A 13,058-nucleotide genomic window follows, 5' to 3' on the forward strand; every position below is an offset into this window, starting at 1 on the left:
TCTGGAACAGGTCAAGGAAATTAGACTAACAAAAAAGGACGTAGCTGTGGAATACTTAACTTTAATCCATAAATGGTGAACATCGCTCTTGATGGTACATGTTTTACAGCATCAATAGTAACTGGTAATGGCGCCTTGCTAGGTCGTAGCAAATGACGTAGCTGAAGGCTATGCTAACTATCGTCTCGGCAAATGAGAGCGTATTTTGTCAGTGAACCATCGCTAGCAAAGTCAGCTGTACAACTGGGGCGAGTGCTAGGAAGTGTCTCTAGACCTGCCGTGTGGCGGCGCTCGGTCTGCAATCACTGATAGTGGCGACACGCGGGTCCGACGTATACTAACGGACCGCGGCCGATTTAAAGGCTACCACCTAGCAAGTGTGGTGTCTGGCGGTGACACCACAGCACCACTTTGAAATCTTACCAAGATCTGACTGAATATTTACGCTGCTTATCCGACAGTGCCTCATTGTAGATAACTTCATCATCTGCAAGATGTCTGAGGTTACTACTAATATTGTCTGCAAGGTCATTAATATACAACATGAACAGCAAGGGTCCAAACAGAATAGAATTCAATACAATAGACAGCAATGAACTACACAATTGTTGTTAACAGCAACATTTTAGACGTCTTTTGGCACTGGAGAACACAAACACGGCAAATTCACCATCCGAGAATTTAAATATTGTGATGGTGCATTGAAATTCAGCCACGAGGTGGTAGCTGAACGACGCTAACCGGTGATAGGGGAACAAAAGTGGCTTCACAAAGCGATTTTAGCTTTGGCTGAAAGTGAAGGTATTCGAGGAGCGCCAGAGTTTTTAGACACGCACCTTCGGTAGCGCCATTAGAGTAGCGGCCAAGTGGCGTCACATTTGTTGCAAGTGTTAACTCAACTTCTGGTGCACAATTGAAATGTTAACCAGTTTAAAAATATTGTTTCTAACTGAAATATCTTTAGTACATATTCTTTGTAATTTTCGAACTTCGTCAGCAAATGTCGAAACTCTTTGGTTCAGGTGGCTGTCACCGTAGTGGAAGTGGGTTGTTTTGGTTTAGTGTAAACCGGCTCTGTACTGTGTAGTAAAGACGGTGGCAGAATGTTTAGTGGTACATAAAACCAAATGAAATGTGTATAAAAGACGCGTAATTCTTTTTGGCCACCTGCCGTCATATTCTTTTAGGTATATCATTAGTGTCGTAGATTTGTTTATTATGTAAGTGACAATGACATATGTTGACCTACTGCAAAGTGACAGTGTTTGTTGACACCATTTGTTATGATTCAGTGACTGCTCCTTTTGGAAAAATGTCGGAAACCAACCCAGGGAACCCGGTAGCGGAAGAAGATGTACAGGAGCTTAGAGCCAGAATGAAACTAATTGCTGATGCGGACCCATCTCAGTACCACAATTCCTTTTCACTGATGAGATATCTTCGAGCTTTCAAAACTGTTGACGCAGCCTTTCAGGTATAGAATTTTGATTCGTTTTTTGACAGCTGTGATAACTGCCATTGCTTAATTACAGTGTCACTTTGTTCTAGAATGATGATGGTTCCCCTTGCTGAGACTTTGTTGACAGACCTGTGTTACTTTTAAATTGTATTTTCTGTTTGTAGATGTAGTTATTAGTAAAGAAATTATAATATGCGTTACATCAAAACCAGAAACTATCATGAAATTAGAATACACCTTGTGTGTTACTGATGTTAGAAAGACAAGAGGACTATTGGCTTTTAAATGATGAAATATTGTCATTTGGGATTTTCTGTGACTTATGCAAGGCTTTGATTATGTCCGAATTCAGTTAGGCTGTTCGGGTAATGTTGTGTTGTTGTCTTCAGCCCGAAGATTGATTGGATGCAGCCTTCCATGCTACTCCGAATTACTACTGCAACTTCCATCATTCTGAATATCCTTACAGTATTCATCTCTTGGTCTCCATCGACAATTTTTACCCCCCACACTTCCCTCCAGTACTAAATTCTGATCCCTGGATGCATCGGAATGTTTCCTATCAACTAATCCCCTCTTCTAGTCAGGTGGTGCCACAAATTTTTCTTCCCAGCTCTATGCAGTACATCTTCATTAGTTATGTGATCTACTCATCTAAACTTCAGCATTTTTCTGTAGCACCACTTTTCAAAAGCTTCTAGTCCACTCTTGTCCAATCTGTTTATCATCCATGTTTCACTTCCGTACATGGCTACACTCTATACAAATACTTTTTATTTTATATCCTCTCTACTTCAGCTATCATCAGTCATTTTACTGCCCTGAATATCAAAACTCATCTACTATTTCAAGTGTCTTCTTTCCCAATTTAATTTGACTACATTCTGTTCTCTTTGTTTTGCTTTTGGTGTTTTTCATCTTATATCCTCCTTTCAAGACCCCATCTGGCTGCCCTCCCGAGTCCTTTGCTGTCTCTGATAGGATTACAATGTCATTGACATTCCTCAAAGTTTTTATTGCTTCTCCATGAAATTGAATTCCTACTCCAAATTTTTCTTTGGTTTCCTTTACTGCTTGCTAAAGGCTGTAATCCCTGTCTCACTCCCTTCTCAACAACTGCTTCCCTTTCATACACCTCAACTCATAACTGCCGTCTATTTTATGTACAAGTGTAAATAGCCTTTTGCTCCTGGTATTTTACTCCTGCTGCCTTCAGAATTTCAAAGAGAATATTCCAGTCAACATTGTGAAAAGCCTTCTCTAAGTATGCAAATTCTATGGACATAGGTTTGCCTTTCCTTAACCTATCTTCTAAGATAAGTCATAGGGTCAATGTTGCCTCTTGTGTTCCCACATTTCTCCAGAATCCAAACTGATCTTCCCCGAGGTCAGCTGCTACCAGTTTTTGACTCGTCTGTGAAGCATTCATGTAAGTATTTTGCAGCCAAGCTTTAGTAAACCGATTCACACCTTTCAGCACCTGTTATCTTTAGAATGGAATATATTACATGTTTCTTAAAATTGAAGGGTATTTCACCTTTGGAAATACGGAAGCGTCCGATCCAACCCGTCGGCTTTGACCCATGACGTCACAAATATGGCGGAAACGACCATAAACGACAATTCCAATATGGCGGATATAAAAACGTTGCATACGTATCACAAAGACGAAAACACATAGAAAAACAACACACACAAAGGTTTCACAAGAACAATCTGCTAACATTGATAGCAAACAAAGATAATAATAAACAAGTGGTACTCAAGGCCAGGCAGGGGGGTCACGGGTCAAAGCCGACGCATGGGATCGGACACATCGGTCGACCCCTGAACATACCACCAGAGAGCACATCAAACCAAAACACTATGACATCTACAAACACGCCATACTCACAAACCAAACTCCGCGCCGTCATGACGTCACACATGACAACACCCTTACGTCACGGCTCAAAGCCGACGCCTGGGATTGGACGCTTCTGTTGACCCGAAAAAACTGTTTGTGACGAAACCCTCCCAGAACTCAAGCGACACCTTGCTGTTTCACCGATTATGTCTATAAGATACAGATATCAATGTGAACAGATTACAAGATGGAATTGCTGACAAGTTCCTACCTTCAGGAGGCGAAATGTGTAGTACTGCCAGTAAACTTGTATAAAGGTAAAATGGCCACTCTACAGTACCTCACACTTGGAACTATTAGTTCCTTCGTGGAGGCGGAGAGGGATGGTTTAAAAAGCTAAATCCTAAACTCAGATTGGAATGTATACCGTAGAGACAGGCTGAACAGTGAAGGGGGAGGCGTGTTTATAGCGAAAAGAAATGCAATAGTATCGAAGGAAATTGACGGAGATCCGAAATGTGAAATGATTTGGGTGAAGGTCTCGGTTAAAGCAGGCTCAGACATGGTAATTGGATGTCTCTATAGGCCCCCTGGCTCAACAGCTGTTGTGGCTGAGCACCTGAAGGATAATTTGGAAAATATTTCGAGTAGATTTCCCCACCATGTTATAGTTCTGGGTGGAGATTTTAATTTGCCAGATATAGACTGGGAGACTCAAACGTTCATAACGGGTGGCAGGGACAAAGAATCCTGTGAAATCTTTTTAAGTGCTTTATCTGAAAACTACCTTGAGCAGTTAAACAGAGAAACGACTCGTGGGGATAACATATTAGACCTTCTGGTGACAAACAGACCCGAACTATTTGAAAAAGTTAACGCAGAACAGGGAATCAGCGATCATAAAGCGGTTACGGCATCGATGATTTCAGCCGTAAATAGGAATATTAAAAAGGGTAGGAAGATTTTTCTGTTTAGAAAAAGTGACAAAAAGCAGATTTCAGAGTACCTGTTGGCTCAACACAAAAGTTTTGTCTCAAGTACAGATAGTGTTGAGGATCAGTGGACAAAGTTCAAAACCGTCGTACATTATGCGTTAGATGAGTATGTGCCAAGCAAGATCGTAAGAGATGGAAAAGAGCCACAGTGGTACAACAACCGAGTTAGAAAACTGCTGCGGAAGCAAAGGGAACTTCACAGCAAACATAAACATAGCCAAAGCCTTGCAGACAAACAAAAATTACGCGAAGCGAAATGTAGTATGAGGAGGGCTATGCGAGAGGCGTTCAATGAATTCGAAAGTAAAGTTCTATGTACTGACTTGGCAGAAAATCCTAAGAAATTTTGGTCTTATGTCAAAGCGGTAGGTGGATCAAAACAAAATGTCCAGACACTCTGTGACCAAAATGGTACTGAAACAGAGGATGTCAGAATAAAGGCCGAAATACTAAATGTCTTTTTCCAAAGTTGTTTCACAGAGGAAGATTGCACTGTAGTTCCTTCTCTAGATTGTCGCACAGATGACAAAATGGTAGATATCGAAATAGACGACAGAGGGATAGAGAAACAATTAAAATCGCTCAAAAGAGGAAAGGCCTCTGGACCTGATGGGATACCAGTTCAATTTTACACAGAGTACGCGAAGGAACTTGCCCCCCTTCTTGCAGCGGTGTACCGTAGGTCTCTAGAAGAGCGTAGCGTTCCAAAGGATTGGAAAAGGGCACAGGTCATCCCCGTTTTCAAGAAGGGACGTCAAACAGATGTGCAGAACTATAGACCTATATCTCTAACGTTGATCAGTTGCAGAATTTTGGAACACATATTGTGTTCGAGTATAATGACTTTCAGGTGTGCCGCAGGGGAGTGTCATAGGACCGTTGCTATTCACAATATACATAAATGACCTGGTGGATGACATCGGAAGTTCACTGAGGCTTTTTGCAGATGATGCTGTGGTGTACCGAGAGGTTGTAACAATGGAAAATTGTACTGAAATGCAGGAGGATCTCCAGCGAATTGACGCATGGTGCAGGGAATGGCAATTGAATCTCAATGTAGACAAGTGTAATGTGCTGCGAATATACAGAAAGATAGATCCTTTATCATTTAGCTACAAAATAGCAGGTCAGCAACTGGAAGCAGTTAATACCATAAATTATCTGGGAGTACGCATTAGGAGTGATTTAAAATGGAATGATCATATAATGTTGATCGTCGGTAAAGCAGATGCCAGACTGAGATTCATTGGAAGAATCCTAAGGAAATGCAATCCGAAAACAAAGGAAGTAGGTTACAGTACGCTTGTTCGCCCACTGCTTGAATACTGCTCAGCAGTGTGGGATCCGTACCAGATAGGGTTGATAGAAGAGATAGAGAAGATCCAACGGAGAGGAGCGCGCTTCGTTACAGGATCATTTAGTAATCGCGAAAGCGTTACGGAGGTGATAGATAAACTCCAGTGGAAGACTGCAGGAGAGACGCTCAGTAGCTCGGTACGGGCTTTTATTGAAGTTTCGAGAACATACCTTCACCGAAGAGTCAAGCAGTATATTGCTCCCTCCTACGTATATCTCGCGAAGAGACCATGAGGATAAAATCAGAGAGATTAGAGCCCACACAGAGGCATACCGACAATCCTTCTTTCCACGAACAATACGAGACTGGAATAGAAGGGAGAACTGATAGAGGTACTGAAGGTACCCTCCGCCACACACCGTCAGGTGGCTTGCAGAGTATGGATGTAGATGTAGATGTAGAAAAGTAAGTGCAGGTCACTCGGTTGCCAGGGTGATAGAGACCCACCTCTTCTCAACTGAATTTTCAGTTGATACGGATAGTAATGTGAGAAGACCAAACAGAAAATAATAATCAAAAATAAAGCAGCATGTTAAAGGTAAAAGAGATTTGGATTGTCTGGGGCATTCATACAAATTGTGTATGGAAAAAATATTTATCTGTGGATAAAGTACATTATTTCAAAAGTAATTACAAAAACTGTTAAACATTTATCCCACCGTGAGATAAAATGGATCAGTGCCTTCATTGAAAAATGTTTGTAGTTGCATACAGAACCATGATCATACTCAGGCATGCACCTCTTCATTGGAAGCAAATTGATGGCCAGAGAGGTTTTCCTTCAGTGCTCCAAAAGTATGGAAATTGAATGGAGACAGATTGGGACAGCATGAAAGACGTGTAAGGGCTTCCCAGCAAAACTTCTGCAGTGTAGTTGAAACAACTTTAGTATGGTGGGAACGGGGAGGGGGTGGGGAGGGGGGGGGGAACTATCCTACATGATAATGATGCTGTCTGTAAACATTCATGGGCTTTTGTACTTGATGAAGTGTTTCAGTTTTTGCAAAGTGTCCATGTGCTGCTGTTCTCTGATTGTGGTGCTGTGCTCCAGGAAGTGAATGAGCAATGGGCCCATGCCTTCAAATAAAAAGGTCACCATTTCTTTTCTGTAGTCGGTGTGCCTGTTGTTTTGACTGTGATATGGCTCGTATTGCTCCTCATGCGTGTTCTGTATTATTGGAGCCCGAAGAAAGACTTTCATGGCTATCAATTTGCTTCAGATGAAGAGGTGCACACTTGGGTACAGTCGTGGTTCCGTAGCAACCACAAACATTTTTCTGTAGATGCATAGACCATCTTTTCTTGCAGTGAGATAAATGTATTAACAGTTGTGACAATTACTTTTCAAATTATAAATGATTTACTGTCCCTCCTCGGTAGCTGAGTGGTCAGTGCGACAGAATGTCAGTCCTAAGGGCCTGGATTTGACTCCCAGCTGGGTCGGAGATTTTCTCCACTCAGGGATTGGGTATTGTGTTGTCCTAATCATCATCAGTTCATCCCCATTGATGTGCAAGTTGCCGAATTCGCGACAAATCGAAAGACTTGAACCTGGTGAACGGTTTACCCGACGGGAGGCCCTAGTCACACGACATTCATTTTAATAATTTACTTACTCTTTTTCCATCTGTCTTGTTTTCATTTAACTGCTTTTATACATTTAGAATTATGTCAGATTGCACAAAACCATATCTTCCCCCATTCCATTCCATAGAAACTCCGTAAAAACCATCTAGTTTACCAACATTGTGTGTCTGGATTAATCAAAGTATTCAGTGAAACGTCTAAACAGTTCTTCAACTATCTGAAGGCGATGTTTTCACAACAAAGAGCATAACCCTCTAAAATGAATTTTCACTTTGCAACATAATGTTTATTGATCAGAAACTTCCTGGCATATTAAAACGCTGGACTCGACTGCAACTCAAATTAGCAATAGGGTTTGGCTTCTGGTCCAGTGTACAGTTTTAATCTGCCAGGAAATTTCAGCTTGATCCTTTGTCTTCCAAAGACAAGTACAGGAAGAAGCCCTACGTGTCAAGTTCTTTGTCATGCAGATGCATAGTTGCACTCAATACTGTTCTACAGAATAATTTTCTGTAACTCTTGCAGAGGGGGGGGGGGGGGGGGGGGGAGTTCTGCACAAATGGTGCAGTAAGAATATTTGTCAAGTTCATTACCAGCCATCTTGCAGAAGCCTCTTTAGAGGCTCTGGTGTTCCTACACTTACATCCAAGTAGTGTCGTATTTATTTAACAGTAAGTGTCAATTTAGCACCATAAAATCCACAAGCATGATACCAGAGCTAAAAACAGTTACCATTTACAGCATACATTTTTATCTAGGTTTTGGAATGGAGCTTTATATTCTGTTGCAAAAATTTAAACATCAGGCAAGAAATAGAAAATCTGTAGATATTCACTAAGTAAAAGAGTGCTTTGTTCACTCATCCTTGTATTTTGAAACAAGGATGTAAATTGCATCTTACTCTAATGTTTGTATTAAATAGGCTTTGACTTTGGTGACATATAGAGAGCCGACAGTGTTCTTCGTAGTGTTACGTAAAAGCTTTGCTTGAAGTTTAGATAAAAGGAGCAGAAAGAGGAGTGACCTTTCAAACCAGCTCTCTCTCTCTCTCTCTCTCTCTCTCTCTTTCTCTCTTTCTCTGTCTTAGTCATAATGTAAGCATATCATGTGTGAATGAATTTGTTTTTGAAGACTCTTTTTACTGATGAGTAATAGTGTCCAGTAGATTGTATAGACAATCATCTAGAACTTTTATCTGCTACCTGCTTTTCTGCAGTTGTAATAAAAGCCAGTCAAGAACTGTGGGATGATATCAGTGATGGAGAACAGAGTCCCAGTTGTGGCTAGCAGTCTGTTGCCACTTAAGTTATATTTTCCACCTGTACTGTCCATTACATTCAGGTCTTTATACTGTTATCCATCATTACTGGATAAGTTACAAAATTCTTAATCGATTTGAGTCTGACAGAGTACCTGTTAACATAATTGCCTTACTTGCTGAGTCACTGGACTACTTTCATCAGGTCTTTATACTGTTATCCATCATTACTGGAAAAGTTACAAAATTCTTAATCGACTTGAGTCTGACAGAGTGCCTGTTAACATAATTGCCTTACTTGCTGAGGCACTGGACTACTTTCATTTGGGAGCGGAGAGGCCGAAATCCATGACGAAAACCCCCGGAGTTAAATTTTTCGTGATTCCCCTTGCTCACTGAGAGGAAGAGCCGGGACATTTTCTTTGAAAAAAGAATGCAGCCAGTTTCCTGTTCATAGGTTGGTTGTTTGCAAATCATTAACAGTGATATTGCATATGTGTGCTTAACAGGACAATAAACTGTAATTAACAGTTAACAGGGAGATTAAAGAGTGTTAACAGTTTCCATCACAGCATTTGGCCACACAGTTTTCAAATAGCATGCATTGCAGTCTAAAAGTGTATTGTGGAAGGACACAGGACAGTCCTAACTGTGTTATTTAAATAGTCTGCTACTGTACATTTTATATTATTTAAAAGGCATGCTTTAACTTATGTTTTAATTTGTGGATTTTCTCTCTTTCATTTACTTGATGTAGTTTAGATTGTTTCCCTGGTAGAAAAAAGTTTTAGAGTTTTTTTTTTTTTTGTTTCATTTTCCTCAATATGCGTAAGTTAAGTCTCTTGCTTCATGATCAGAACAGTGGTATTGATGTAATAATTACAAAATTTTTATTAATGTATGTAATGGATTGTTAGGTGTCCTCAGATCTACACAAATTCTTGAATAGATTTGTACTATGAGCTCGATTATTTTTCTGCTTATTATGTTTGTTGGAATTTTGTGTGTTATGAATATTGTGTACTTTATCATCAAAAAATTAACATACCAAAGGGCTGATTGTACATAGAAATATTATGCAACTGTGAAGCACTGACTGTTATATAGTAATGACAGGACTGTGGGGGCATAACATGTTAAAAACATTCTCTTTGCTATTATACTTCTGTACTAATATCACTTCAAATACATTACATCTACATCTATATTCTGCAAAACACCATGAGGTGCCTGGCAGAGGGGACATCCCATTGTACCAGTTAGGGTTCTTCCTGTTCCATTCAAGTGTTTGAATGCCTCTGTGCATGCAGTAGTTATTCTAGTCTTATCCTCATGATCCCTGTGTTAGCGATATGTAAGGAGTTGTAGTATATCCATAGAGTAACTGTTTAAAGCCAGTTTCTGGAACTTTGTTAGTAGACTTTCTTGAGATAATTTACACCTGTCTTCAATAATTGGCCAGTTCTGTTCCTTCAGTGTCACTTTGACACTCTACCATGGATTAAACAAACCCGTGACCATTCGTTCTGCCTTTGTCTGTGTACATTCAGTATCCCGTTAGTCCTATCTTATATGAATCCCAAACATGTGAGCAATATTCTATAACCTGTCACACAAGTGATTTGTAAGCAATCTCTTTTGTAGATTGATTCCATTTCCCTAATAATGTACCAATAAACTGAAGGCTACCACCTGCTTTACCCACAACTGAACCTATGTGCTCATTCCATTTCGTATCCATACAAAGTGTTATACCGAGGTTTATGTTTGAGTTGGCTGATTCCAGCAGTGGCTCATTGATATTATTGTCACAGGATACTATGTTTTATCATTTCGTGAAGCGCAAAATTTTACATTTCTGAACATTTAAAGTAAGTGGCCAATGTCTGCACCACGTTGAAATCTTACCGAGATTTGTCTGAATATTTATGCAGCTTCTCTCAGATAGTACTTCATCACAGAGATAATTGCATCATCTGCAAAAAGTCTGAGGTTACTATTAATATTGTCTGCAAGATCATGAACATACAAAATAATCAGTGAGGGATCCAACACACATCCCTAGAGCACACCTGAAGTTACTTCTTCATCTGACAATGACTCTCCATCCAAGATAACATGCTGTGTCCTCCCTACCAAAAGTCTTCAATCCGGTCACAAATTTCACTTGATACCCCATATGATCGTACTTTGGACAATAAGCAAAGGTGCGGTACTGAGTCAAACGCTTTTCAGAAATCAAGAAACAGTGCATCTACGAGTGCCTGGTTGCCTTGATCCAAAGCTTTCAGTATGTCATGTGAGGAAAGGCAAGTAGAGTTTCACATGACCTGTGATTTTGAAATCCATGCTGGTTGGCATTGAGAGGCCATTCTGTTCAAGTTACGTGATTATGTTTGAGCCCAGAATATGTTTTAAGATTCTACAATGAATCCATGTCAAGGATATTGGACATTAGTTTTGTGGATCACTTTTACTATCCTTCTTGTAGATAGGTGTGACCTGTGCCTTTTTTCAAGAACTGGGCACAGTTCTTTGTCCAAGGGATCTATGCTAGATTATAGTTAGAAGAGGGGCTAACTTAGTTGCAAATTTAGTATGGAATCTGACAGGGATTCCATTGGGACATGGAGCTTTGTCCAATTTTAACGATTTCAGCTTTTTGTCAACACCACTGACATTAATGCTTATCTCATTCATCTTTTCAGCGGTACGAGGATTAAATTGGGGCAATTCTCTTGGGTTTTCCAATGTAAAGCAACATTTCAAAATGGAATTAAGCATTTCAGCTTTGTTGCTATCCTCAGTTTCAGTTCTTGTCCCATTCGCTAGGGACTGAACACTAACTTTGGTTTTGACATATGACCAAAATTTATTTGGATTTTGTGAAATGTCATTTATCAGTATTCTACTACAGTAGTCATTGAAGGCATCACGCATTGCTCTCTTGAAAGCCAAACACATTTTATTCATCTCTCTCTCTATAGTCCTACACTTTGTTTTACACCTATAATGCAGTAATCTCTGTTTCTTTAGAAGTTTCTTTACAGTGACTGAGCGCCATATAAGTTCCCTCCCTTTATGAACTGTTCTACTGAGTACATATCTATCCAGTGCGTGGTCAACTATTCTTTTACACTTGATCCAGAGTTCATGTACATGCTCCTGACCTGTGCTGAAAGATTGAAGTTCCTCATGGATGAGATATGACATTAAATACACATACCTAACAATTTTACATTTGTTACACTTCTATGGAATTATCATGTACATGTAACATGTCAGTTTTACGCTTACAAAGACTACCAAGCGAGGTGGCACAGTGGTTAGCACACTGGATTTGCATTCGGGAGGACGACGATTCAAACCTGTGTCCGGCCATCCTTACTTAGGTTTTTTGTGATTTCCCTAAATTACTTCAGACAAATTCTGGGGTGGTTCCTTTAAAAGGGCTCAGCCTACTTGCTTCCCTATCCTTTCCTAATCTGATGGGACCGATGACCTCACTGTTTGGTCCCATGCCCCAAATCAATCGTCCAACCAACTTCCAAAGACTGGTGTATCAATCTGCAATAGGGTTCGCATTGAAAACTATAAACAAAAGTTAAACAGGCATGTCTTTCACAATTTAATCTTTTTGTGTAATTTGGTTAAGGAAAATGAACACTTATTATACACAAATTACTAAATGCCCCTCAGTAACTATCATTGTAACACATTCCAAAGAACAACACAGTTTGGAGTACCATTAAGTTACATCAGTCTCAGTGAAGATGCTAACAATCCCAAATCTACAGTTAATGCCTCCTGTTTGTTTATTTGTGTGACGGTAAGACAAGGAGTCATAAATTGGGCCTTCAACCAACAAATGGGATAAAGATTGTGGAGCCATTCCTTTTCCGTAAATTCATTGAACTCCTCAATATTTTAAGATGGACAAACATGGGATGAAGAAAACTTTCTCTCTCAGCTGCTCTCCTTGGCTGTTGTCAAGTGAGTGAAACTCCCTGGCGGATTAAAACTGTGCTGGAATATGACTCAGGCATGGTACTTTTGCCTTTCGCAGATAAGTACTCTACTGACTGAGCTATAACTTAGTAGAGTTATTTGCCTACGAAAGGCAAATGTGCCAGCTTCAGGTCCTGTGTGGAACACAGTTTTAATCTGCCAGGTAGATAAAATCGGTGCACACTCGGCTGCCAAGTGAAAATTCTTTCTGGAGTCAAGAGAATGTTTTGGAAAAGTTTTCATCAAGATTCTTGTCAACTTCATTTTGATATGTCATGTTCTAAACACAGTCACAGTAATGTGCATTAACAGTTGTAAACATTGTCTCACCAGCCTTTCAGATACTAAGCATGTAGGGGTAACACATGCAGCAATGAATACACACGTGCAATAATTGCCGTCAGGTGCAGTGCCATCATGTGGTCTTCATAGGGGTGAATTTGTTTGGTACAGTGGTGGCTCATCAACTGACCAAACAGTATCGTTTTTTGCAAAAGATAATGGAAGATGTTGAGCAAAAAAGTTGTGTGCCTACCCAGACCTGTCTC

General features: G+C 40.1%; 1 protein-coding gene across 1 annotated transcript in view; it reads left to right on the forward strand.

The window, feature by feature from the left end:
* The first annotated feature begins 1,015 nt into the window (after positions 1-1,015).
* The window catches only part of LOC126095122 (uncharacterized), a 70,665-nt gene continuing 58,622 nt past the window's right edge, over positions 1,016-13,058 (forward strand). The window contains exons 1-2 of the mRNA XM_049909830.1: positions 1,016-1,187; positions 1,293-1,474. Coding sequence (XP_049765787.1) covers positions 1,313-1,474 — 162 coding nt within the window. The 5' untranslated portion in view covers positions 1,016-1,187; positions 1,293-1,312. The remainder of the gene's footprint in view (positions 1,188-1,292; positions 1,475-13,058) is intronic.

This window comes from Schistocerca cancellata, chromosome 8 (genome assembly GCF_023864275.1).
Source record: "Schistocerca cancellata isolate TAMUIC-IGC-003103 chromosome 8, iqSchCanc2.1, whole genome shotgun sequence".
Taxonomy (NCBI): Eukaryota; Metazoa; Arthropoda; class Insecta; order Orthoptera; family Acrididae; genus Schistocerca; species Schistocerca cancellata.